Source organism: Anser brachyrhynchus (genome assembly GCF_964034855.1).
Source record: "Anser brachyrhynchus genome assembly, chromosome: 1".
NCBI classification, from domain to species: domain Eukaryota; kingdom Metazoa; phylum Chordata; class Aves; order Anseriformes; family Anatidae; genus Anser; species Anser brachyrhynchus.
The window spans coordinates 61,393,000-61,419,761 of NC_137694.1; the positions used below are offsets into that span (position 1 = coordinate 61,393,000).

General features: G+C 47.5%; 2 protein-coding genes across 9 annotated transcripts; one reads left to right on the forward strand and one right to left on the reverse strand.

Moving 5' to 3' along the window:
• The first annotated feature begins 1,467 nt into the window (after positions 1–1,467).
• Positions 1,468–14,603, forward strand: ADCK2 (aarF domain containing kinase 2). 2 transcript variants are annotated; one of them, XR_013942351.1, is made up of 9 exons: positions 1,468–2,418; positions 3,151–3,297; positions 4,885–5,013; positions 5,673–5,768; positions 7,796–8,047; positions 9,490–9,618; positions 10,049–10,102; positions 11,351–11,568; positions 14,466–14,603. XR_013942351.1 is itself a non-coding variant. In XM_080569007.1 (8 exons), the coding sequence occupies exons 1-8, from the start codon at positions 1,507–1,509 to the stop codon at positions 11,492–11,494; spliced, it is 1,863 nt and encodes a 620-aa protein (XP_080425133.1). In that variant the 5' UTR covers positions 1,468–1,506; the 3' UTR covers positions 11,495–12,093. The 2 variants fall into 2 exon arrangements, 1 of the variants encoding a protein (XP_080425133.1); XM_080569007.1 differs by lacking the exon at positions 14,466–14,603 and having other exon boundaries at positions 11,351–12,093.
• On the reverse strand, positions 12,778–26,726 carry LOC308183199 (uncharacterized protein). Of its 7 annotated transcripts, none has more exons than XM_080568952.1 (12): positions 26,598–26,724; positions 25,499–25,665; positions 24,957–25,048; positions 24,597–24,774; positions 23,258–23,486; positions 22,124–22,689; positions 21,075–21,219; positions 19,601–19,845; positions 18,150–18,313; positions 17,207–17,456; positions 14,520–15,911; positions 12,778–13,335 (listed from the first exon to the last, which is right to left on the reverse strand). In XM_080568952.1, exons 2-11 carry the CDS (start codon positions 25,514–25,516, stop codon positions 15,687–15,689), a joined length of 2,112 nt encoding a protein of 703 aa, XP_080425078.1. In that variant the 5' UTR covers positions 25,517–25,665; positions 26,598–26,724; the 3' UTR covers positions 12,778–13,335; positions 14,520–15,686. The 7 variants fall into 7 exon arrangements, with proteins under 7 accessions (XP_080425078.1, XP_080425077.1, XP_080425079.1 ...); XM_080568951.1 differs by lacking the exon at positions 26,598–26,724 and adding an exon at positions 26,282–26,484; XM_080568953.1 differs by lacking the exon at positions 26,598–26,724 and adding an exon at positions 26,175–26,484 and having other exon boundaries at positions 24,603–24,774.
• Between the last annotated feature and the right edge of the window lie 36 nt (positions 26,727–26,762).

Consider the following 26,762-nt stretch of genomic DNA (forward strand, 5'->3'; position numbering starts at 1 on the left):
AAGGGCATTAACAGTGTTATTTGTCCTGAAAAAAAGCTTTAAAATGCCCTTATGCAGAAGGCAATAAAAACAGCCCGACCATTAGCATTTTTAAATCTCTGGTTACTTTAACATAAAATCTCAAGGTTTTTAAAAGTAAGCTCAAAATTTTTCCATATGTGAAGGTAGAAATGCTGAAAAAGGCAAAAGTATGACAGTACAAATTGTTTATAAGACACTTCATAAAGCCATATATGAAATCATGTGAAGGACTCGAACTGTACCCAGGTACTCAGTGCAAGCCAGCACAGACTGCCATGCACATGCCCCTTGCTCCAGAAAAGCCAGGTACCATTTGCAGCAGCTGAAGCACCCCTGCGTGTCTGAGCCATGTAATGTAACCTATCACCCACCACCTCATCCACAGCTGCCCAGGACTCGGACATCCACAGCAACACGCCAGTCTGAAGGCTGCTTTTGCCTTGGGTGAAAGATTTTCATCTCCTGACCATCAAAACCAAGCCAACAGGAGCCTACGCAGGCCGCGCATCTGACTGCCGACGGGCACTCGAGCGCTCCAAGCAGACCCACTGCTCAGCTAACCCTTGTTGTCACCCTGACATACGCCATCCCCGTGAGACAAGGATACTGGAGCATCCAGGGACCACCACGATTTCCAACATGGCCAGACCTCTGCCAGACTAGCAGGGAATGTTTGAGGAAGAAGGTCTGTGCCCAACCAAGGCCCAGGACTTATTTCCACTTAAGATACCACTAGAATAAATTTGGGACAGTTTTAAAGCTTCTGTGGCTCGGCTTTCATCCATGAGCCATGAACAGCCATCCGGCTTTCTTTCAGTCCTCCTCAGACCACGTTTACCAGGGATGACAGCAGCAGCATTACCAGTTGCCTTCCACATCCCCATTGCACACAGCAAGAGCGTGGCTTTGTTGCTTTAGCCAGGCCATGGCTCCTTTGCATGCTTCCATTTCCCATAGCCGCATGCCTGGTATTTTAAAAATACACCTCAGAAACAAGTGGCACAACAAACACACATCTGGAAGGATACAACGGCCCAAGACCTCATGGGGATTGTAAAGGAAGCAGCTTCACCCCATGGCCTTGGCTGCGGAGGTCCCACGAAGCGTTTTGGTGGCCAAACCCCCCAGTAGGTGCAGCTACCCCAAGGCAAGCACACTGGGGCAGACCCAAACCACCAACGCCCACGCGTGCTTGTGCTACTGGGGTCGGGCGCCATTTGGGGGGGAGGCACCGCCATTTGGGGGGGGACACCGCCATTTGGGGGGGGACACCGCCATTTGGGGGGACGCCGCCATTTGGGGGGGGAGCCGCCATTTGGGGGGGAGGCACCGCCATTTGGGGGCGCCGCCTGGCGGGCGGGCGCGGAGCCGCAGCCGTGCGGCCCCGCCGTGTCCCTTTAACGGGCGGTCCGTCCCCGCCCGCCGCCCGCGGCCCGCCCGCTCCCCCCGCCGCCCCGCGCCGCGGCCGGTAGCGGCGGGCGGGCGATGGCGGCGGGCGGCGCCGCGCGGCTGCTGCCGCTGCCCCGCCTGGGCCGCGCCGCCGGGGCGCGGGGGGTGCTGCCCGGCTGGACGGCGTTGGGGCGCGGCGGGCTGCGGGGCGGCCGCTGGGCCGCCGTGGCCTTGGCGGTGCCGGCCGCGTCCGCGTCGGTGCCCGGGCAGCGCCGCCCGCCCGCCCGGCCGCTGTGGGCGGCGGAGCGGGAGCGGGCGCCCCGGGGGCTGGTGCTGCGGCTGGTGCTGGTGCTGCGGCTGGGGCTGCGGGCCTGCGGGCTGCTGCTGCGCTTCGGGCCGCTGCTGCTGCTGTACCCGCTGAGCCGCCTGCGGCCCGGCCTGGGCGCCCTGTGGCTGCGGCTGCTGCGGAGGGCGGCCGAGGCCGCGGGCCCGACGTGCGTCAAGCTGGGCCAGTGGGCCAGCACCCGCAGGGACCTCTTCTCCGAGGCCTTCTGTGACGAGTTCTCCAAGCTGCACGTCGAGGTGAGCCCGCACCCCTGGGCCCACACCGACGAGCTGCTGAGGAAGGCCTTCGGCGAGGACTGGAGGCGCGTCCTCAAGTTCCAAAGCCAGGAGCCGGTGGGCTCGGGCTGCGTGGCGCAGGTGTATAAAGCCTACGCCGACCTCGCGGCTGTCGCTGGCGGCCAGGCCAAGGAGCCGGCGCAGTGCTCAGAGTTACGGTCCGCTTCTGAAGCGTGGGAGGCATCAGGCTTCAGAGGCCTCTTCAGGTGGCTGAGGAAGAGGAAGAGTGAGGGGAGGTGGGAAGAGAGGAGCAAGGAGGAGCTGAGCCCAGTGGGCTGCTCCCCCGAAAGTCCCGTGAGCGGAACGCGGCGTGTGGAGCAGATGGCCAAACCGCCCCTGAATGCAAACCCTTCACCAGCCAGACATCTCACGCCTGTAGCCATTAAAGTAAGTCATACATCGTACTGGCAGATGTCTCAAAGTGGAGTGCACTGAACAGTGCTAAGGAGACTTTGGTTCCCATGGAGATGGGTAGGCTGGCTAGGGCTAGGTGGAGCAGCAGAAGTGACACTCGTCTCCCTGCCTAACTTTCCTCAGTGCTTGGGTTCTGGCCAGCTGTAATCTAGACAGCAGTGGCCCCAACTCTTGCCAACCTGGAGAACCCAAGTACACATCCTGCCTGTGGCACCATTTGGCATGGCGCCTGGGTACCAGAAATGCCTGCAAAGGCCCAATTCATATAAAAAGAATGAATATTAATCTTGGTGTCACCTTTCAGAAAATGAGTCTTCTTTTCACATGAAGAAATCTGGAACAGATCGGTTCTTTCCAGCAAAGTTTATTTGAAGAAATTTTACATTTGAGCTGTTACAAATGCTAGCCTGTAATACATGGCAGGAAGAGGGCAGGCGAATGAAAGCAATGGAAAATGGTATGGGATGAAATTGTAGGCTTCAGCTGAGAAGTGTTCCATCTGAAAAATCATAAAGTGTTTCTTTATGACCTAAGCCATGGCAAAGTAAGAATTCTCCTGAGAACTAGCTGGTGAAGCCTTGTTAGCACCTAGTTTTAAAGACCGGATCCTGTCTTTCTGGAATATATCGTTTTAGCTGATCGAAATAGACTATCGTTTTTACAGTGTTCTGAGAGTTGATCTCGTCACCATTTTTTCTTGTGCAGGTCCTGCATCCTGGGCTAGTTCACCAAGTCCAGATGGATCTGTTTATCATGAAGATGGGTAGCCACATCCTTGGACTTCTCCCTGGATTCAAGTGGCTCAGTTTGACAGAGATTGTGGAGGAATTTGAGAAGCTTATGATTCAGCAGGTATGTACAGTGCCGTGGTCTTTGCATACTGAAGTAAAACTGACCATTTCCTTCCTTCTGACTGGCTCTAACTCCATCTGTACAGCTTCTTTTTAAAGGGCTAGATGAAGGCTTGCTTATTTTTTAATTAATCACTCACATAAAGTTATTGTAGGAAACCTGACATGCTCACAATATAAAAAAGCAAAGCAACAGATAAGTTTAACAATCTTTATTAGATTTAAAAATCTGTTTCAAGACTGAGTATATTTTCTAGGAAGCAACCTGAACAGCTGATGAACATAGCTGCAGTCGTTTTTGCAGGACTGTGAAGGACAAGTGAACAGTGGTGAAAGGCCTCTCTGTAGGAGAAGAATCTCTCTGAACAAGTGCTCAGACGTTTTTTTTCTCTTTAGTCCTATGTACACGTTTATAATCTGTACTCACTGGTTGTGTTTCTTAGCCTTGAGGTATATACTTATTAGCATAATTAATATAGTTTTAAATGAGTTAATAACAGTCTATATTGTATCATCATCAGACTCATAGTGTTGGTAAAGTTAAACTTTACAATAGCTTTGAAAACGTGTCCTGATTCACTAATGTCTTATAAAGACGCAGTGCTGAAACGTCCTTACTACCATATTGACAAAGGTTTTCCTACAGAGTTCATTACTGTTATATTTCTGTTAAAATGAACCGTTACCTGCTAATTTCATTTTTTGTGTCTAGATTGCAGAGTCTGAAGTTTCTTTTAAACCTTTGAAAACCTTAACTCTTTTTTTTTTTCTATTGCAAGAAATATACTCAAGCAAACCCATGCTGTAAGCTTTTGACTGTATTCAGATATGACTTAAGGTCATTAGGACCAGTCAAGCGGTGCAGAGCTTTTTCTGGATGCTCTGAAGACTCAGGAGTAGGAGGTGCTCAGGAGAGCATCTCATAGGCCTGTTGTCATTTTTCACTTCTCTTTGAAAGAACAAGAAATATTCCTATGATGCTTCCCATTGCCGGGTGAGGGAGGTGAGGCAAGGTTATCTTCCCTCCCACGTCCTTGTGCAGCAGCAGTGGACTGCAGAAGGTACAAGAATGTTGTTGGAGGGAGAGGTGGCCTTGGGTTGAGGCACTGGATCACTGAAAAGCTGGGGCTATGGCTTCTCATAGCGGATTATTTTGTGTGTCTTAGAGTAAATTTCTTCCTGCTATGTCTGCCTGTCTGTCTGTAAAGTGAGGCTAGGGCTGCAGTTCTCCCACCCTGTCTGCCTGCCTTGCTATTTGGACAGTTAGCTTTGGTTCAGGATCCATCTCAACCTGGAAAATAGTGCAGTCCTGGTCTTTTTTTGGGGACACCCTGCCTGTATAGTAAGAGTAACTTGTATTTCTGAGGTGCTGGGTTCTGGGCCATTCATTACCGAGCCTTACTCTGCTCTTCCATCAGGAAAGTTATAAGCATGTGAGAAGCACCACTCCTTGTTCTGTTTCGATTCTGGCTTTTTTAACAGGTTTGCTGGTACTGTGCATTGCACTGCACAGTAACATCCTCATTGAGGATCCTGAAGATCTACTTGCATCTCTTTCCCAACCTGCTTTTTCTTTTTCTCCCTTGAGATCGACTTACGCTACGAAGCCAGAAATCTGGAGCGCTTCCGGCAAAATTTCCTGCATGTTGATTTCGTGAAGTTCCCAACTCCCGTCCGCCCTTTGGTAACAACCGATGTTCTAGTGGAAACATTTGAGGTGAGAATTGCACAGCCTGGGAACAGTGATAGCAGAGAGAAGGCACTTAGGAGAACACTAAAGAGGCGTCTTTTGAGAACGAGCACTCACGGGCGGAAGGATGCTTTTCTCATACTTGCTTGAAGAGATCGGTGTCCTTCCTTCAGTGTCTCTTCCACTAGGGTTTGTTTGTAAACAGTGCGTCCCAGAAGACAGGTGGCAGACAGCTCCGTGTAGAAGTGAACACTTGGCTCAAAACCAAGCAGACTAGCCGCGTGTGCAGCCACCGTGTGCTTGCCTGTGCTTTGCAAACCAACACCACGCTCCAGCTGCCCTCTGTGGTGGGTCAAAGCAAGGAGCTCAGCAATCTGACACATTTTTTGATGCTTGTCCCACTTCCTTTGTGTATGTTTGAATCACAGACCAAAGCTACTCTCAGCCATAGGTTTTGTGCATGCAATCCTGGCAAGGGTATTTCTGCCCCAGGCTGCATCACATTCTTCTTCTAAAGCACAAACCGTTGCTTCTCTCATGTTCTCCATCACAGTAGGTACTGTCTCCACTGAGCTGGTCCCTTCTAAAGTATTCTTACTGCATTTCCTCAACTCAGCACCTATGTAAACATATGGGTCAAAGTGGGACACGGGGTGTATTTGACTCCAGCTCTGTCCTTATTTCAGGAGAGTGAGCCCATTTCGCGCTACCTGCATGCAGAGGTTGCCACAGAACTGAGGCAGAGACTTGCAAAGATGGGCATGGACATGCTGCTAAAGATGGTACGCACTTGGCTGAGGCTGGAAGTGAAGGTGCTTTTCCCACAGAAGCTATTCAGTTGGGGTAATAAGGCACTGTGGCTAAAGAGAGAACAGAACCTATTTGCTTCCCACGTCTTCTACCCTTCTCCCCATGGACTCAAAGACACAGCTGTGCCTTTTGGAGCCAGCCCATGGACGCCAGGTATTGTGGTAACCCAGGACGTGGGCTGCTAGGGCGCTGCAGCTCCTGAAATGACAGAGGGAGTGTCTACTTCATGTGCAGTGTAACAAGGGCTGAGTAAAGCCCAGACTAGACACGTCACTACTGTAGGCTTTGACGCAGAGCTTCTCTAGCTGCAGAAGGGAGATCTGCTTGCACACGGTAGGGTCCTGCTGTGCAATTTGATCAGAGCATTGCTTACAAAACCCACTGACCGATTTAATGAATATTCATGTACTGCCTAAGTGCTGTAAAGTGTAATATAGTTAGCAAATATCAGGCTCTGTGCAGATATTGTGGATGTGACTCACAGGGAAAACAGCTAGCTATTATTTATTTATTGACCCCTCCAAAACTACCTTCTTTAAGGCAGAACTAAATGTGGAGTAAAGAAAAACCCAGCCAGGCTTAGCTTACAATTTAACTTCTGGCTGTCTAGTTCTTGTATTGCCAAAATAATCAAAAGTGATTTGGAAAGGAGTGCTGAGAGGTGACACAACTGGCTTCTGAGAAGCCATGAGAACTAGCAGGGAAGAGCTGCAAAAGAACCTCCCAGTGCTGAGCAAGCGGGCAGCGAGGGTCAGGTGGGATTCAGCTGATAACTGCAACCTTGTGCGAAGGCAGTGGGGAGGCTGCAGCTACAACTTCATATGCGACGGCAGACACTGAAATGGCTTTTACCACTCAGAAGAACAATGGTGGAACCACAATAGATAGTTTTATGCTGACATTAGATGTAATGGTTAGGAGCAAAACAAATCCTCCAGATTCTAGGAATAGAAAAGACTTAAAGAGCAGAGAAGAAACATTAAGGCCATATATAAACCAAATACCTGTCTAGAATATTCTACATTTCTAGTCCCTCGCCGTCCATGATCTTCCATTTCAAGGGCTGTAATGGAACTAAGAAGGGTGCAGAGGAAGGCAGCCAGGACAATTACCAGTGTGGAATGGCTTCTCTGCAGGAATGATGAAATAACTGGGACTCTCAACTCTGAAAAGTAGAGAAATTGGAGTACGTTTATAATGCAGATATATGGAGTCATGGGTGTGAGAGAATAAATATGGATCTACTGTTTATGGTTTCTTAGAATAGTAAGGAGGACACAAAAAATAACAGAGGTCACTTTTTCAGGCAGTGCCCAAAACCCCTTCTATTTTCACATTGCCATAATTATTTACATGACAACTAGACAAATTCATAGGTGGAGAAATCCACCAGATACAGAGAGAATCGCCTTTGGGTAGGAAGTCCTGCAGCCTCAGTTTGCCAAGAATGTTGGTGGAGAAGTATTACCTTGTGCTTGCCCTCTTGTTAGTCCTTTCTGCTGCTAGCTGCTAGCAGAGATGGAGAAGCACTACATGCATTTGTTTCCTCTTCTAACTTTTCATTACTTTTCAATACAGCTGTATTGATGTGCTGGACTAGACAAACCTATGCATGCACTAAACCCCATACCAGTGAGTGGCAAATGGTCTGTTCTTACTGGTTCTCTTTGGCAAGGCCCTCCAGGCTGTGTTGGGCATAGGGTTAATGGTCAGGGAGAGGTACCGTTCCCTGCTGGGACTCCTTGCTGTTTTACCTGACCTCTAGCAGATGGCAGGGTTGCCTCACGCAGCTCTGCTGACTCACTCGGAGCGAGCAGTACCCGCCCTGTTTCAGCAGGGTTGATCTGCAGCAGAAGCCATTTACTGTGTTGCCGCCTGAGGTGATGTGTGTCAATAAGGGCAGGGAACAGTCCGGGAACAAACCCACGCTGTTTGCCTGGGGTTTGGCGTGGGCAGGCTTGGTTGGAATCGGCTGCTCTGAGGCCTGCCTGTCTTCCAGGTCTTTGTTGACAACTTTGTGCACGCTGACCTGCACCCCGGGAACATCCTGGTGCAAGGCACGGCCCAGGCCAGCACCGGCGGCGGGGAGCGGACGGCCATCGTGGACCTGTGCGACACGCTGGTGGTGGAGGTGCAGCCGCCCCTCCGGCGGCTCTGCCTGGTGCTGCTGGACGCGGGGATCGTGGCGGAGCTGCAGAGCGCTGACATGCAGAACTTCCGCGCGGTTTTCACGGCTGTGGTCCAGGGCCAGGTGAGGCTGGGGAAGGGAGAGCGCCGCGGAGCCTGGTGGGTAAAGCATAGTGCTCTTTGTGTGTCCCCTTACAATCCTCCTCAGGAGGGGAGAGGAGACTTGCCAGCTGGGAAGCTATACCAGACACGGGGATGAGATGCTCAGCTAAAGCAAGGAGGCTGTGGGAGTGGAGCGATTTCAGTGGCCGAGGAGACTGAAGGTGTCTAACAGGAAGTGGTGGCTGCGCCTCCCTGCTTTGGAGTGCTTCTGCTGCAAGTTGGGACTGCCTGGGGGCTGCTCCTTTCAGAGGCTGTTGCAGGATTGGCCAGGTTTTGCTACAGAAGAGGAGGGAGTGGATTAAGATCTCAATCTTCCACACGTTTCCTTCTGCACCTTCATCCTCCATATTATTGTTATGTCAGTGTATAGAGAGGAGAGACAAGCTAAACAGGCGGGGGTGTGTGTGGGGGGGGTCTGACATCTGCCAGGCTCCTCTTTCTCCTCCTTCCCACTTTAAAATATATTCTCAGATGGGCTAGAGAATCCAGTCTGATGTGTCCTGTTCATTTTGAGAACAGCATCTGTAATCACACTGGCGTGTTGCTGTTTCTCAGCTGTGGGTTGGATGGCTCATCAGCATATAGGAGGGACACATTTTACTTTGGTCCAATCTGATGAAGCATACCCAGAAGTCAGTGCTAAAATCAATGTATTCAGGCCCATTCTGTACTGCCAGACTTAATTCTAAGTTGATAAGCAAAAACTCTGAATGTTTTCTTGCAAGGCCTTCATGGTTGGGTTAATTTGTGATCTACAGGTGAAAAACTTTACCCCAAATGTCTTTGCCATACCCGGGGCCTCTGACTCTGTGCATCACTGTCAGACACATCATCCAAGAGGAGCTGTAATGTCACTCATTACACTCAAACTTGTAATACACTCAAAGTGTAGCGTGGATACGGTTCTTCCCTGCTGCCTCCTCCTTTTCTTGCCAAATGTCCCGGTATAGAATCATCTCGCTCTTCCCTCCATGGTTTGCAAACGGAAGGTTGGACTTAGCCTGTAGGGAAGGGTTATTAGATGCCCTTCTTTGCACCATCTCCTCCTCTGTTGAGAAGAAAATGTTAATCCTGTGGATTTATTCCCCCTTGCCCCAAAACTTTTATCTGAGAGACAATCTTTGTTACATCCTCCCCTACAAGACCTGCAAGAACAGAGCAGGTCTTTGCCAGATACTGGCTAGGAGTTTTAGATCAGTTCTGCTTTTCCTGCACCCGCTTCTGTTGATTGCTTGTGTCTCTGTTGCTGGAAATGGGAAGTGTGGCCCTGGGAGTTCTCCTTGCAGTATGCTTCCTCCAGGAATCTGCAGCAGAGGCCTTGCAGGGTTAACAGCGTGCAGCTCCCCGCAGGCCTGGTACCAGTGATCTAGTTCTGCTGATTTTTCTTTTCCGCTTGTTTCCCAGGGGGAGAGAGTGGCAGAACTGATCCTTCATCATGCCCGTGCTAACCAGTGCCAGGATATTGAGCGATTCAAAGCCGAAATGGCAGAACTAGTGACCAAAGTCCGGGGGAACACCATCGCCCTGGGAAAGGCAAGTCCACATACAGTGTCCCACCCTCACGTACCCGTAATTCAGCGCAGCTTCGCTTTCAAAATGGTCTGGGTGGAAAGGCCAGCTGTGATCCCCTCAGCACCACCAACCAGTACTTGGAGCTTTTAGTTCCTCAGATGGTGCAAAAGTCCCTGAAATCCTTTCTTACTTCCTTCTAACTACAACAAAAAACATGTGTTTAGTTTTGTTTTTTTAAATTTCTAACAAGAACCGTGGGTCACAGCTGAACTCTCAGTCTTGGGCAGGGCGGAGAGGATCATACTTTGATGCTGGCTGTTGTCAACCCAGTGATCTTGTCCCACTGCCAGGACTAAATGCTAACAAACATTTAGAATCCTACCTGTCACACGTGACTGTCTTGACCACAGGTTTTTTTGATCAGCTGCTAATGTCTCCTTTTCTATTCCAGCTTCAGGTGGCAGATCTCCTCTCGAATGTCTTTAAATTATTGATGACCCATAAGGTGAGGTCCTCTCACTGTCTGCCTTCAGCAGCTGGGAGTTCATTTGGGGAGGTAGAAGTACTGGGATCATGAAGGGCTGTCAAAGTGGGGGCCTGTGACTCCTGAAATGAACGTCAAGGAGGGGGACTGACAGAAGGCATGGAAGGGTTGTAGGCGTGCTATTTCCCAGGCCCTTATACACATCCTACCAAGACCACTTTCTATTTTGGTGGATTTTGTCTTAATACTACGTTTAATGGTTGATATTATTTACTAAAAGGAATTTTATATTATACATTAGGAAAATATTTAGTAAAGTGTTGCTGTAAGATGTAGTTTTTCTTATCTTTTCTATATTCCCTTAGAAGCAGAAAAGGAATTCTAATGTAGGCACCATTTGTATATCACTGCACGCTTTCTTCCCTGAACTTTTCTTGATGTATTTTTATGTAACAGCACTAGGCCATTTTACTGGTACGTTAGAGCCCTCAAAGTGAGGATTTGCTCCCAGAAAGGAGATTCTTTCTTGTAACTTTCTGGAAAAAAGCTCCTATGGCCGGAAACAACCTTGGAAATCAATAGCTATGGTGAGCTGAACTGGAGAGGAGAAGGTTGTCAGCCATAAGCGTACCCAGCCTGCAGAGGGTCCCTCTAAACGTTCCTTAGGTAGAGCTCTTAGTCAGTAAGACTCATTAAGCTGGTCTCCAGTAACATGAAATGTAGTTTAGGCCCTTACAAAGGGCCTACTCACAACTCCGTGAATTCTTGGTGCCTTGAAACAATCATAGTACTGGGAACTGGGGGCTAGTTTGTTTCCATGCGTAACAGAGGGCTTTTTGTCTGTGATATGGGGAGCTCTTTTGTGGCCCTTCACAAAGTGAGCTGCCCCTTACACAACCACACACCTCCAGGTAGGTTGGATCCTACTGCAGGTTATAGCCATGTTAGCAGTGGTCAGGAATCCTAAACTTCTGCTACTCCAGTGTGGGAAAAAACCACCAGAAACTATCGCCCTACTTGGAACTGAAAAGTCAACTCTTGGGTTCCCTTAGGGCACTTCCCCTGAAACTGTTATTTTTTGGACCTGCTGCTGGATCTCAGAGTGTTCTGAAACTCCAAATGATGAAGTTGCAGCATGGTTTCAGATGTACTTACAAGCTCTCTCCTGCTTCTCCCCTTCCCTCTCTGCTTAGCCAGAACTGGCACCTCTGTGAAATGGGCTCGGAAGAAAAAGGTCCACTGAGTTCATTCAGTCTCTTGTGGTTCTAGGTGAAGCTTGAGAGCAATTTTGCTTCCATCATCTTTGCCATTATGGTTCTGGAAGGTCTTGGTCGTTCACTGGACCCTGAACTGGACATCCTAGAGGCAGCTAAACCACTGCTCATCAAAACTGCAGCTTCTGTCCTTGAATAGACTCCAGCGGCTGCTGCCCTCTCACCGTGCAGGGTTACCTGTGGTGCCTGTGAGCTGACAGAAAGAAGCTGAAGGTGAGGACACTCACGTATCTCGGGGAAATGCCATGTGGTGATTACTCTCCAGTCATGTCAGCCAAGCACCAGACATGGGATGGTTGTAAGGCCTTCATTTTCCAGGAAGATTTTTCACAGATGGAGAGTTCTGACTCTTACGATTACCTGGTTCTATGCTCTGGTAGTTTTTAGCTGACATATCATGTAGTTCAGGTGTACAAGACCACTGCAGCCTGACGAGGAAAGCAGTCTTACTGGTCTAAAAGTCTTTAAAAAGATGTTCAGTGATCAAGCTTGTTTTGAAATAAATCAGGTTAAGTATTTTAAGTTAATTTACTGACTCATCTGTCACTGTGGTATGAGAAATGATGTTCCGACATCTAAGCAAGCAATTCGGGATGAAAAAAGCCAGTAAGTCTCTTTGTCTTTTGTACTTTAACTTCTACTTTTATTGTAGAAGTGTCCTGAGATCCTGCATGGAGTGGTCTGTTCTTGGTCACTTTGGATGATAAAAACAGACCAGTCGATTATTTTTTTTTCAAACTCCCATACTCTAGCACAATACTATAGGAGTTTGGATTATGAACAGCAAAAGAAAGTATTTGACTTAACAGAAAAACTAATTCCATAATAAAAATATTTTTTTGGAATATTTGTACTGGTCTTGGTTTTTGTTGAAGCCTAAAAAAAGTCTGTCCTCTCCCTGTGCTGCTGTCCCTTCCCTACCCCTGACACCGCCCCCCCCCCCCCCCCCCAACTCTCACCATAGTCAACTCAAAACCTGAACTAATATGCAGATGCTTTTTTTTCTTTGTTCCCCCGGCATAGTTTGCAAAACAAAGAGTCCAAGGGTTTTCCTAATGGTCTGAAAACATTGTGAATATTTAAATTGGATAATTAAAATCATCAACAAATGAGCTAAGTCATACATGGCTTTTAAAGTCAATTATTTTAATAGTACTCTTAAAATTATTTTATGGCCTTATTCTTATGGTAAGAAACACAAGTCTATGAATGATTGGGAATACCATAATACTAAATATTTTCCCAGATATGCTTTACATGAAATTGCAGCCACGCAGGGTAGCTGCAGTAGTCTGTTTTCAGAGGGCTAAGCAAAGAAGAGAAAGTATGTACACGGATGATTGGCTGTTTAATGGTGATTATAAAATAATGATTAATGATACATAATTGAAGTCTGAAAAATAAGTTTAGAGTTCTGTTCAGTGTATTTCATTTACTTTAATTAGGAAGTGCTCCATTTCCAAATGATTGAGGATAGAAAGCAGCAGCGGAGTTTAATAGTAACGTTTAAGATCTAGGCTTGTGTTTGTAAGTCCAGGCAGACTTAAACTCATAACTGGGTACGTTATTGTCCTAACCACTACATGATTTTGAGTAAGACAACTGTCTTAATTTAAAAAAAAGGGGGAGGGGGGGGGAGGCAAGCAACCCCTGAACGTCACATTAAAGAAAACCTCCATGTGCTGCCACCGGGACCCCCTCTCACCCAGCAGTGTGCATACCATACCCCCCATACCCCCCTACCTGTTCCCACCCAGCCGGCACCAGCGCTGGGCACAGTGCCCTGCAGTGCTGTGCTCTCAGTGGTTATGCAGGTCTTAGGCACAGCCACCAACACTTTCACCAACAGCACGTTTCATCCAACTTCATCTAGAGGCTAAACGGAGCTTAAACCAACTGGTAGGCTTCGGTGTCTAAAAGGCAGAGCTGTGCTTCACATGGAGCTTGCAAATATGCAGCAAGATGTAATTTTTTTCAGACCTTAATGAAAAAAAAAACACAATAAGAAACAACCCTCAAAGCCTTTACTTTATACTCAGGTTCCTCTTTGTTTCCTTTCCCTTCCTTTTTTTTTTTTTTGTAATAAAAACCTCAGAATGGTTCATGCATATTATGGATCCTAAAGTTAAAGATAGCCCTTTTAGCCATTAAGACCTTAGAACAGTTTGTAAACATTGGGATGACAGACCTAGCTTTAACCTTAATTTTTCGGGGGAAATCTAAAGGCATAACCTCTCCGTTATTGCTGGAGGAACACAGTCTGAGACTTAGTGCTAAGAAACTGTCGGCCATTCAAAAGATTAAGCAGAATTTCAGAGAAACTCCCTTTTGCATTTTTTTTTTTAATTTTTAGAGTCTTTTATCACTGGTGATGTGTTCCTGTAAAAAGCACGAGCTTTCATAATACCTGCACTCTTTGCTGAGTGATAGTCCAGAAAATGCGTTACATGTTTCTATGTGTACACAGAATGTCAGGCAACAGCATTTAAATTTTGTATCCAGTTTGGTTCTGGGTATTACTTAAAAATTTAATTTGTATTATTTTATATCCTAGCACACTTTCTTGAAAAACAAAAAAACTCCCTTCAATATAGCTTTGAGTGCTCCAGCAAACTGTGTCATGTCCATTCTCATTTCCTAAATACCCATGTGCATTGCATTTTTTGCTACCCAAAGCTGATAAAGGCATTCTCTGTGACACTGCTGCTATATTTTGTATCTGTGATGATATGAGGAAGAGGGAAAGCATTTCAGGATGTGACAATAACCTCCTCCTCCTCTCTGTGAACAAAGGCACTGCCGCTAATCAGTGTACAATGTATTAGAAACACATCTCTTCTCCCCTTTCCTGTTGTGTAAAAGCATCTCCTGGTGTGTCTTAATGTTTCTTTTCTGCGGAGGGGAAAAAGTGGTAGCATGTCCCTGGGAGTGGCTGATGCCACACTTCACTAAGGAAAGCGAGTCATGCACTTCAAATAGGGGAGTGAGGAGCCAGCTGCATCCTGAACTCTGGTTGGTAACTAGGTTTTCACCTAGTTCCCCCCCCCCCAAAAAAAAAAAGAAAGTTTCTTTTATGCATTTTGGTTTTCTATAAGTCATTCTTCCTCTAGGGAAATGGCCTGCGTTTTATGAAGAATACTGACAGTGGAGGGATCTACACTAACCTGCAGCCCAAGCTGGATGGTTCCAAGCCGTCCTACCAGGTTTTCTGAAGGACCTCTCCTCTTACTGGATTCCTGCCCTGCCACCTACAGCAGCTCTGGACCCACAGCGCTTCTGGCAGGAGGTAGCACAACTTTTTCATACGTACGGACTTCTTTCCTACGGATCTCTGCAACTCAAGTGCGATGGGACACTTGCAAGAGTCAGTTGTTAATGATGGACATTGCAGTGGATAATTTCTACTGTATGCATGTACATTTTTTTCATCCAGCTGGTCTCCAGCTCTCCTTCCCCGTATTTCATGTGATGTTAACGTAGCAAGGTAAGTCATACGCCAGCATCACATAGCTTTACTTTCTATTTTATGTTGTCCTTGACCTTTAAGAAATGTGCTCTTCTGGCCCTGTTCTGGAAGAAACACAGCAGGGCAGAAAGCTCCCAGGATTCAGCAGCAGAAGTCTTTTCAGGCCTGTATTTAATTCCCCTGCCACCTTGTACAGTGGGACGTAATCTGTGCCGATGGCCATGCTACTTTACAGTAGCTGTGAGAGAGCTTGAGAGACTCGTTCCTGGGGAGTTTCTTTTGACCTTCATTCTTGTTCTTCACTTAGTACTGTAAATTGTGTGGCCTACGCCACTTAACTCATTCCTTTCTCTGTCACTTGGTATCTTGAAAGTAATTAAAACGTGTCACCCGCTGCTGTGTTCAGGATTGCCCCATGACTCTTTCACCAGTCCCAGACTACAACACTGAACTCTACAGGTGCTGACTGCTGTGGAAACGGCTGGCCCCCTTCAGCTGCCTGTGGGGCAGGACGGCAGCACTACGCTTGTGTTTCATGTTAAGTACCAGCGTAGCTCTGGGTTGCAGACTTGGGCCTGTCAGCGGGGTTGCTGCGTAAGCCTAAGACCGAAGAACAGTTTGACAGGGGTGGGGGTCCACTCAGTGGTCAGGTGGGACAGAACAGTAACCCCAGGAAAAAAAAAATTAAGGGACAGAGCAGTGAAAATGCATGCTGGCTGCAATGAAAGGGAGATAAAAGATTTCTCCACGAGTCCTAATGTCACAGCTGCGCTCAGGCACCCAGACTGCAGCACAGTGCCGGACATCGAGGTGCAGAACGGGTTTGTGGACTGATCGGCACCTGCTTACCCACGCTGCCGTTTCCTTACGCGAGCAGCGATGCCCGGAGCATCAAAAGATTCTGTTCCCTGAGGTACTGCTGAAGGTCACAGTGTTTCTGGTCTTCTTTTTGCGCCTTCTCCTGTGAATGGTTTCTGTTCTGGAACACTTTCCTTTTGGCAGCCTGGTGCTGCTTTTGTTGCCTGTCCTGCTCCTGGGAGTCTTGCTTCAGCATTTGCTGCTGTGACTGCATTCTGCTCTTCAGAAAATCCTATGTAAAAATAATGACGTGCAATTGCAAAGCTTTTAGTCAGAATATCATCTACAGTTATCACTGGCATAGCTCAGAAATAGGTGTATTTCATTAATTTGTTATTATTTATCTATTTATTAATGACATAGATGGTGGGATTGAGTGCACCCTTAGCAAGCTTGCAGATGACAGCTAGGTGTGGTGCAGTTGATATGCTAGTGGGACGGGACGCCATCCAGAGAGACCTGGACAGGCTGGAGAAGTGGGCCCACGTGAAACTCCTGCAGTTCAACAAGGCCAAGTGCGAGGTGCTGCCTCTGGGTCTTGGCATTCCCAAACATCAGTACAGACTGGGGGTTAAACGGATTGCGAGCAGCTCTGCAGAGAAGGACTTGTTGACACTGCCAGTTCCAATCCAATTTTTCATCCACCAATGTGCACTTGCAGCCTGGAAAACTACCTGTACCCCGGGCCAGCAGGGCGAGGGAGGTGATTCTGCCCCTCTGCTCCATTGAGACCCCTCCTGGAGCCCTGCGCTCAGCTCTGGGGCCCCAGCAGGAGGACATGGAGCTGTCGGAGCGAGTCCAGAGGAGGACCACAACGCTGATCAGAGGGCTGGAGCACCTCTCCTCTGAAAAGAGGCTGAGAAAAGTTGTTCAGCCTGGGGAGGAAAAAGCTCCGCGGGGACCTTATTGCAACCTTTCAGTACTTAAAGGGGACTTACCAGAAAGACAGAGAGAGACTTTGTTTTCATAAGGGCATGTAGTGACAGGGCAGGGGGTAATGGTTTTAAACTGAAAGAGGGTAGGTTTTGATTACATGTAAGGAAGAAATTCTCTGCTATGAGGTTGCTGAGGCACTGGAACAGGTGGCCCAGAGAACCTGTGGATGCCCCATCTCTGGAGAGGTTCAGCGTCAGGTTGGATGGGGCACTGGGCAACGTAATCTAGTGAGATGTCCCTGCCCATGGCAGGGGTTTTGATCTGGATGATCTTTAAGATCCCTTCCAACCCAAACCATTCTATGACTCTATAATAATCTGTGGAAATTCATTCCTTGCAGAAGACTATTTATAGAAGACTATTCCATGCAGAAAGACTATTTCTATGACAGATACAGAAAAATTCACTTCCCATCTTTGATCTGTATGCATGTTAAAGAAAAGTTAACATTTGAAAGTTGCATTTATGTATCATCTCCAAATGATGTAATTATATTGGATATAAAACAGGTGAACGACAAATACTCTAGATGGCGCTACAGTTGGAAACACAGTAGTAGTACAGGCAAAACTTTTCTGAAATGTCCCTTACCAGCCTTTCTTTTTCCTGTGCCAAGCTCCTTTCATTGCGTTCTGCAAGCAAATTCTCTCTCTGCAATCGCCGTGTCTGTAAGAACTGCAGCCTCTGACTTGCCTTTCTGTTCTCCTCCTCTGACAAGAAGGATTCCTTCCTGCTCCTCTCTGACCACGCTGCTTGAAGCAATGCCATGTGCTGCAAAGCTCTGTCTTTGTGCTCCAGCTGTTTCTCCAACCCTTGCAACATTCTCTGATGCAATCGCTGCCTGTTTCCAAAACAAATTTTCTCAAATTTCTCAGAAAATAAAAGCAATTAAAAAAAAAGTGTGTAAGATGAAAAGCAGATATTATGGCAATCTGGGCTCAGTTAATATTACAGGACTCTGTTACATTATGAAGATTAAGCCTGTATCCTAAACAGAGGTGGCAAACCCCCCAAATGGGCTGGTGCCTGGTGTGAGCTAAGTGCAGCCATATGCTCACCTGACTACAGAACCTGGCGTGGCTCTGTGTTCTTGGGCCTGAAGACCAGGAGCCAAGGAAATGGATTGTAGGACAAATCCAGGCAACTTGGGGGCTCTGCGTATTCATGGTGGTGGTGCCACAGGGGCAAGAGAAGAGATGGAAAGAGGAAGGTTGTGGGGGAAAGGACCTGCAAAGTGTAACTGGACTGTGGGGCAGGTGAGGGAGGCAAAAGGACTCTGGCTCTGGGGATGAGATTGAAGGGAATTTGCCCTCGAGCTAATGCTGAAGGCTATGGGTCCATTGGCACCTCCTTACTCATACCTCAAGCACCAATTTTATTCCCATTACTGAGCCATCGTGACTCTGCAGACACTAGTATAATGTGCAACGTGTGATGTTCGGAGACTGAATGACAGCACCGAGGAGTGGAGATTTCTAATAAATGTCGGATGGTTGGAAAAAGCAAACAAAATAAAACAGCTCCTAGGTATTACCTCTGGTTGTTCCGGCGTAGCTGGCGTCGGAGAGCTTCTGCCTCTTGCTGCTGTTGCCTCTTCCGCTGCCTCTCTTCCTCTTGTCCCCTTCTGTGCTCAATCTTGGCTCTGCTGAGGTCCATCTCTTTCCATCTCTCCTGAGATGCACGGTTAAGGACTGATTTCTAAGCAAAAAACAAATCCTGTAGGTACTACGGATTCCTTATCAGACATTAGAAAAAGAAATATCTGCCTCCCTCTGGAGAAACAGAACATCTTCCTGGATTTCTATGCAGTTATGCTAACTCACTTCCTGTTGTCCAAGACTTCTACCCATAGTCAAGAAGTCTTCATGTTTTCTTCAGTAGTAACTGCATTTCAGTGCTGGGCAGTGTTTCTAATGTGCATTTTTAAACACACTGTGCTGTGAGAGGAAGCACCTACAAGGCTTCTCTTCACAGCCGTAGTGCGATAGTTCAGCTGGTTCCTCTGTACTTCTCACAGTGCCCTACATGAGGGAAGGAGCACGGAAACATCACCAGTACTTAGACATGCATTCTAGTTATGTTGCTAGAGATGTTTAAAGGTAAAACAGAGTTTCCACACAATATTTTGCTCTCTCAGATGCATTCTCCTTTCTGCTCCCAGCAACAACTAGCACGTTCTTGCCATTAGCCACTCTTCTGAAAACATAACATCTCCTTCCAGGTCTTTCTGGAGGACATCTCCAATATCATGAGCTGGGAAACCCTACAGGGCCTTCAAACAATGCCCACTGCCTCCTTATTATCACAGTTCCTGACAGACTCGCGTAGTATTTTGACAGAGATCAGCTTGTTAAGAGAAATCAGCGACTTCCTAGGCATAATAAGAACCTTTGTTCTTCAGTGTATTACCGTCCTTTGCAAAATTGCGCCCTGTGAGTGGTTTGTGATTAATGACTTGTGGAGGGAAAGATCAAAGAAAAAAATCCAAAGTGTTTCATAGGTGGGAGATGAACAAATAGCGTTATCTAGCAGGTAAGGACTGGCCTAAGGATCAGGAGACTCGAGGTTCCACCCCAGCCCTGACGTGCATTCCCTGCCACGAAATTCAGCTGGCTAGCTAGACTTTCTCTTTTTTGCTCTCAGGATCTGTAAGAGATGAATAATTCTCTCCTATCCAGCAGAGTTGGTTGGAAGGATAATTTAGGAAAGATTACATCTAAAATAAAATAATAATAATAAAAAAGAACTATCAGAAGTGCAGAGCACAAATACCAGAAGTGCCCTGTTCCTGTACATCACTGACTCCCAAGTGGAAACTTTATGTTTCTATTTATGCATTATAGCCATTATTTTACATGTGCATATATATATATTTTTTTTTTATGTAAAAGCCTTTAAGAAACATCAAACGAGAGTATATTCTCACTTGACATAAACAAATCACTCAATCCTAATAGCTAAAAACTAGTCTGGCCAAGTACTTACTGCAATGCTTTTGTCTTTTAGAAGATGCAGGAGGTTTGTGGATCTCCCAGCCTGCGCACTGGAGGTGCTGTGTGGCCTCTGTACACGCAGAGCTGACTCAATGGCCAGCCTGTCTTTCTCCAGTGATTGATTCACTCGGTCAAAGAAGCTTTGTTGCCTGAAGGGATCCAAAGCACTGGTTCCCAGGGAAGGGCTCCTTTGGGAAGGCCGGATTGGAGCTTCTGCCACTCTGGACTCAAAAAGGCCTTTTAGATAAATTAGAGCAGGGACATATGAAGTTATAGGTAACTTATAAAAAGAAAGCAGATTATAAAAAAAAAAAAAAAGTCTTTTCACATAAAATATGTTCAAGCAAGACTTTTATAACTAAGTATCAACATTTTCCTCTGATGGAGTGAGGCGTTTCTTAGTCTCCCCAGATCAGGTCTCAGTGTTCAAAAAAGAAGTTTACCTTTGCCATCAACCAAGAATTTTTTTTACAATACTACTTTAACACAAGACCATTGACTACACTTACAGCTACTCAGTTTAAGGGTTTGTTTATGTCGTATTTTGCAAACAGGCATGAGCATCTTCTGCCGGTGCTCTGAGACAACCAACACTGATACGTTTCTGCAAAGCCTGACCTATAAATCCTGCTGCAAGACAGGAGAAATTAGCTTGGCTACAACACTGAGCTAACAGTTACCTAGCTTTTGGGTGACTGCGAACACGGGCAGAGTTTGCTTGCACCTTTCTGCTAAGGACAGCATGGACTTGAGCAGCAGTTACTGCACAGAATGATGGTGGAACGCCCCTGGGAGGAAACATGCCTTTCTGTGACTCACTCCCTCTAACAGCACTGTCACAGAGCACTACAGAAGCTATAATACTTGGAGAAAACTCTGGGCTTCCAGAATCCTTACTGCAATGCTTACATTTGTCACAAAGCTTAAATGAGAACGGCACCAACTTGATTAAAAGCATGATCCAAACCCTTTGGAGTGACAGGGGAACAGAAGTTTAATCAACGACATTATAAAGCAATCACTTAATAAGAGCAGGAGTGTTTCCTGCTGAACAGTCCTGGTGAAATCATTTTGTTATCTGTAATCATAGCTAACATTACAGATGAATTTTTAAAGTAAGATATTTATAAAAATAATAATAATAGAGTGAGCATTATGATAAAAGTTAAGAGAACTCAGCTCAAAAGCTGCTGCTGTAGTAGCTGTAAATGCCAGAAAAAGAAACACCCCAACTTCCATCTGAAAAAGAGATCCATCCTGAGAAAAAGACGAACAGCTTCCCAACCCAAGCTGCCATTAATACCTGCGTACTGCATGAAGCTGGCTGTACGCAGCATGGCATTATGACGTTCTCTTTCGATGCATCAAGAACTATGGCTATAGAACATGCTGGCCCACTGCAATGATTTTTTTTTTTTATTTTAAGCAATTTTTATATTTGGATAAAATAGCTACGATTTCAGTACCGTGTTTGTGTTTAAAATGAGCGTCAGTTTCAGCACCCTGCTGCCTGCTGCCTGCTTCCTCCTTGCGGACTGCCTCCATTAGCCAGCTGTCCGTGCTGACAGCAGCATCGACCATGGTAGCATGAGCCGGCTCCCTCTGGGGACTCTAGAAACAAGGAGAAATGCAATCATGATCCAGACCTGATACGGAAAAAGTTGGCTTCCTGAACTTGCAGTGTGAGATGTTATGCTGCAACTCGAGTTTGAGGAAGAAAAAAAAGCGCATGGGAGTTCTTTACCGAAGAAATAAAAAACTCTTAAGTAGAGTACTTTCTGATAACTTTTTGGTTTCCTCCTCATCTTAAAATGGCCTAAAAAAAATGACAGTACTACTGCCTGGAAGGGTCTAAAGTGGCACAGAGAGATCAGGCCAGAGGAGCTCCGGCAGGAAGACAGCGTTCCTGGCACATGCCAAAAATCCACATTCTAACCCTTGCAGAGCAATGGAAAAAAGCTTGGCAGTAGTTGGTGCACGTGAACCTCCTCCTTGCTGACCCTCGCCCAGTACCCTGCTCACAAGCACCAGAACAACTACGAAGGATCACAAAAGGCCTTTGATTCACAGGAGTGATGCCTCTGCCATGGTTGAGAAATATTTTAACAGAGTTATGCCAGGGACTGCCCTGGTGTTGAGGAATCCTTACTGTAATCCTTATTCAGCGTGAAGTCTATTGTCTGACACTTTTTCCTGCCTTTACGCAGAGGCAGGATGTAGAGGATCTGGGCTAAGCAACACTTCTCAGATCCTGCAAATGTGGAAGAGGTTTTAGGAGTCCGCTCCAGCCAGTGACAAAGAATGACAGCTTCTAGCTCTTCCCCACACCAAAGGATTAGGAAGACAAGGGGGAGTAAAGTCAGACAGTCCCTGTTCTTTAGCAGGCATACACGAGGGTCACACCCAAAACCTTTTGTAATTTTTCAGGACCAAGAGCAGAAAAGGTAAGGTAACACACCAGAAATTATACAAATAGCAGACTACGTGTTAAGAGACAGTATGAAGCACTTCTTACCTTAGGATCTAAAACCTCCTTGTCCTCTTCCAAACAAGACTCAGCATCTTTTGGAGCATTTCCTGCCTTCAATCTCTTCTCTTCCTTCTTCTCTTCCTCTCTGGAAACACTTTCTGAAGAGGAAATCCTCACTTCAGACAGTTGCTCTTCTATTTTCTTGCTGAGCTCTTCTGTAGCAACGCTTGCTCCTGGCACGAAGGCATCTTCTTGCTGCACTTTGTGCCCTGTGGGCTGAGGGTGTTCGCAGGCTGCCCGGCAGCAGCGGGGAAGCAAGGTGCACCTGCAGCTGCACGTAGCACAGGGCTGAACTGAACGCAGGCCCCTTGGCCAGCACTCCAGAGCTGAGCGCCCCTGTCTGCGATGCCCTGAAGGTCTGTAACCCGGTGTCACCACGTACGGGTAATCCGAGCTGGACTCCACCACCATCTGCCTGGCCGCCAGAGGCATCTGCAGTTCCAGGATGATGCGCTCGCTGAGGGGCAGGGGGATGCGCAGGGCTCGGTCAGCAGGTACCTCCTTGGTCTGCCCGTTCCAGAAACTGACAAGCACTCCCTTTCGGTTTTGTGCTGAGCATATTAGTAAAAAGAAAAAGGTATTAGAAAGAGGGTAACCTGTGTGATGTATCTCCTATAAACTAGCAATTAAAGTAATAGCATGAGTTACAGACAATTTTGTAGCACCTTACGTGATTCATTCTTTAAAGGTTTAGAATTTGTCCTTTTGAGTTTCCTATGAAGAGGCAAAAGACAACAAAGCTCTTGCTAGCCAGAGCGAGCCAGGATTTTATCCTGCCAAAGCTGGAAACTAGACTAAGAGATTATTAGGTGAAACTCATGAGGGCCAGGAGCATTTATCTCCTTGTGTTGGTGGGATAGCCCCACCCCTCCCAGCAAGCCCACCTTGGTTTTTTAGGACATTTCCACGCACAGAACAAAACAAAGGCTAATTCTGGGGGCGGTGTTAATTCTAACACTGAAAAGGAACAGGATGCACAGGGCCAACAACAACAACAAAAAGACAAGGAAGAGAAAACAAGCGGCAAGTGGTGAATTCTCCATGGCCGAGACTGTTCTCTGTGTCGTGGCCAGCAGCTGTGGCGAGTTTAGCGCTGATTAGGAAGCCAATACCTCGTACCTAAGTGTGCCTCCTCGTTCTCCACAACCTTTAGCACAGTGCCTGGGCCAAAACGCTCAGCTTTAGCCTCCCATGGTGCCAGGACCCTGTCTCCTGGAGCGAGTGGCTGTCGCCTGGCATCTTCGTAGTGGAGGATGTCGTAGAGAGGCGTTTCCTGCATGCGAAGCCCAACCTTGCCTTTCAGAGCGCGACTTTTGTCAAACTCGATTACAAAGCGTTCCCTCGAGCCCTACAGGAGTAAAGCACGCAGTTTGCAAGACAGACATCCGGGTCCAACTAACACCCAAACACAAGTGCTAAGAGGGAAATGGCGGAAATCCCAGTTCCCAGGAACGTGATCTGTGAACGCAGTTGTCCTCCTCCACCAGGTTTTTCACTGTACCGTGTCCATGCTGGACTTTAACGTAATTAAAAAGCTGGGGCTTAAGGGGCTTGACAGCCATTCTCTTCCTTGCCTTTTGGACTTGGAATTTAGTAGGCTTACCTGGCTCAGACGAGCACAGTTAGCATCCTAAGAAAGAGCCTTGCTGGGAAAACCATCCACCCAAGTAGCCAAAAGAAACTGCTGCATATGATGCAGCTAGTTACATCGTAACCAAAAGGACAGGAAACCTTTAAAAAGTCAGTAAAAAGCCATAGCCGCCACAAATTTGAGTACTTTAATTTAAGCCTCCAGCAATGGGTGTGGGGCAGATTCTACTGTGAGAATCTCAGCCTTCTCTGCAGGTCCGTGAGAGCCCTTACACAAATAACGCTGTTGGCCAACACCTGTTCACCCCATACTGGCTCCCACAGCTTTACTGCCATCACCATTTATTTAACTAGCCCCTGAGCTGGAAAATGGACTGGATTTTTAAAGGAAGACCGCAGGGGAGTATTTCTGTCTGGCATCCTAAGTTACACCACAGATTCCAGAAACACAGAAGGAAGAGAACAAGGAAAGCTCTCAGCTCAGTGAGGAGGAAGTGGCTCCTGCAGGGGGACATTCGGGATCGCTATTACTACGACTGTTTACTCAATTGACTGCGCTGCTAGGCTGCACAGTGAAAGTAGACAAGAGGGATATAAAGGACCTGCTTAGTTTGTCTGGTAACCCCTGAGCCTGATTGATTTCCAGGCTGCTTCTACATGCAGAACTCTTCACAGCAAACAGCCAGTGATGATCACAAAGACAAGATGAAGGTAGGGTGTGGGGAGAGAACTGTGGTCACAAAGTGTGCAGGCTCACAGGAGAGCCACCCTACAGCAGTGCCATGGCGAGGCACGGGAAGGACAGGAAAAAAGACACACGGAGCCCAGGGAGAGCGCTTTACAAGCACGGTTCCGAGCGAATAGCTACCTTCACCTCTTGTGCAACATGGCCCAGGTAATAATAGCCATCAGCCTCTCTCCTTGCCAGCACACGAGCTCCCCTCAGGAAACTGGAAGCCTCTGAGGATGAATGAATGAAATTCCTTTTTTCTGAGGATACCACGGGCATGCAGAGGGAATCTGGGTTCCATGCGCAAACAGGAAAGCTGTAGGAAACAAATCCAAGAAGTAAGGACCGTGGTCACAGAACTTCTGTAGCTTGCTGCAATGGAAACAAACTAAACCCACATGGGATCCCACCAGCCCTGCCCTGCCCTGCACAACCGTCTTTGTTTCCTAGCTTTTCTTCTTCTCTTATCAGTGACCCATCTATAGCTTTTGAACTTACTGTGTCAGTGAACATCCTGGCAGCACAGAGCCAAAGGGATCTTTATTAGCCATGTGACAACACCGGACGTGTGAGATGGGCATGGAGCTTGTCTGAAGGGGGAAGGAGATGGAAGCAGAATATGAGCAGGACTTTTGAACACTCAAATCCCTAAACAGGAGTATTACTTTTAAAATGGAAGTTTACTTTCCAGTATGATACTTCTCTCTGATTTAATTTTTACATCATATATTTCACTGTACTGTGCTCTTCATCTGTAAGCTTACCACAAATCATCTTAATTCCTTAAAATCGAGAGAAAAAACTATCTAAAAAAAATGCTACAGCATATAACCATTGGAGCCTATCAGCATTCTATTCTACCGTGAAGGAAGCACTAAGGATGTGGTTTTTAAATCAGAATAGTTTTACTTTCTCATTATTATGACATTTGGTTAATCGATCTTAGCCCCCACGGCTTCCTCCCTGTCGGTCTGTCCCTGCCTCTCAAACAGCAGCTTGCAGACAAGCAGTGGTCGCTCCTCTTGCAATCTACTTCTTACCCAGAGAGCAGAACTCATCCAGCAAGCGTGAGCTGCAAGGTCAATGAAGGGAGCAGAAGCCAGGTAAGAATGGAGTCAGGGACTGAGTCTCGGAAGACAACGTTGCCCTTGCAGGTCAGAGCCAGCACCGGAGCCAGGTGGCCTGGGCAGGAGAACGGCAAGGGGACCTGAGAGGTGAGCAGCATGCGAAACGTTTGAGAGAGATGAGAAAGGCAACGGTGTGCCAGGGTCTGAGAGAAGAGAGAAAGACAAAATGCAAGGGAGTAGGGAGGCTGAGGTGACAACCAGACTACGAATCCTATATTAAAGCACTCAGATTTTAATGAAAAAAAAAAAAGGAAAAGATATACTAACGTTGCATTAATCAATTAATCAGGTATTAAATAAAAACAATGGTTGAATAGTTTGCCACTATTCTCTGTAATGCTGTTTCAGCAACAGTTTATGTCTATTGCAAGACAGAAGAGCGGGGAACTTAAAATTTGTTAACTACAAAGAGGACCAAAGGGTGGGCATAAAAAACCCGTGCTATGTCAGCTGAGCACTGTTAGAGGTAGGAGTTTGGGACGTTAACTGGTTTAGATGAAACTGGTTTTTATTTATTTCAGAGACCCAGCAAAGAAAACGTAAACCCAGGGCAAGACAAGGCGAGGGTTCCTTCCCTCGGGACCTCCACCTGTCAGCGACGCCTCTTTCCGAGTGCTGCCCTGTACGGTTCCGTGGAATCGCTTTACGGACCAAATCTCGCCCGGTAAAAGTAAGCTTTGCCTGACCGAGCTGCACCCGCACTTGTCCGCAGGCGCTGCCGGTGACGCCGTTGCTCAGGGCCACGCAGGGCGCTGCCTTTCCTCACACGGCGATTCACGGACGGGCCGGGCGCAGGGCTCGGTCCGGCACCCACCCGCTCCCAACCCGCGCAGCGGAGCCTGGCCCCGCTGGGCGAGACGCCGCCCGGGGGGGACCAGCCCGGGGGGGACCCGTTACCGAGCGCCGGTCCCTGCCAGGGCCGCGCCTCCTCAGCGGCACCCGGCGGCCCCGGAGCGCTGCCCCGGCTCCCCCCGGCTCCCCTCAGCGCCGCAGCTCCCCTCGGCGCCCTCACCGTTGCTACGCGACCGGGCACCTCGGGCTGAACCAACTGCGGCGCCCCGGGGGGGAGGAGCGGCTGTTCCCTCAGCCCGTTCCCTAACGGCGAGCAGCTGCGCCCCTCTCTGCCGCTATCCACAGACAGTATTTGGCCTGCGGAGGTGGCTTCGCTCCTTTCTCT

What these genes read in the sequence shown, in the direction of transcription:
- ADCK2 (XM_080569007.1), top strand. Translation starts at nt 1,507, where the DNA reads ATGGCGGCGGGCGGCGCCGCGCGGCTGCTGCCGCTGCCCCGCCTGGGC. An exon ending in AGAAGCTTATGATTCAGCAG is followed by an intron (nt 3,298 to 4,884) that starts GTATGTACAGTG and finishes TTCTCCCTTGAG; the next exon opens with ATCGACTTACGCTACGAAGC. An exon ending in TGGACATGCTGCTAAAGATG is followed by an intron (nt 5,769 to 7,795) that starts GTACGCACTTGG and finishes CCTGTCTTCCAG; the next exon opens with GTCTTTGTTGACAACTTTGT.
- LOC308183199 (XM_080568952.1), bottom strand. An exon ending in TCATTTTAAACACAAACACG is followed by an intron (nt 19,846 to 21,074) that starts GTACTGAAATCG and finishes TTTATCTAAAAG; the next exon opens with GCCTTTTTGAGTCCAGAGTG. An exon ending in CTACGCCGGAACAACCAGAG is followed by an intron (nt 17,457 to 18,149) that starts GTAATACCTAGG and finishes TTTTGGAAACAG; the next exon opens with GCAGCGATTGCATCAGAGAA.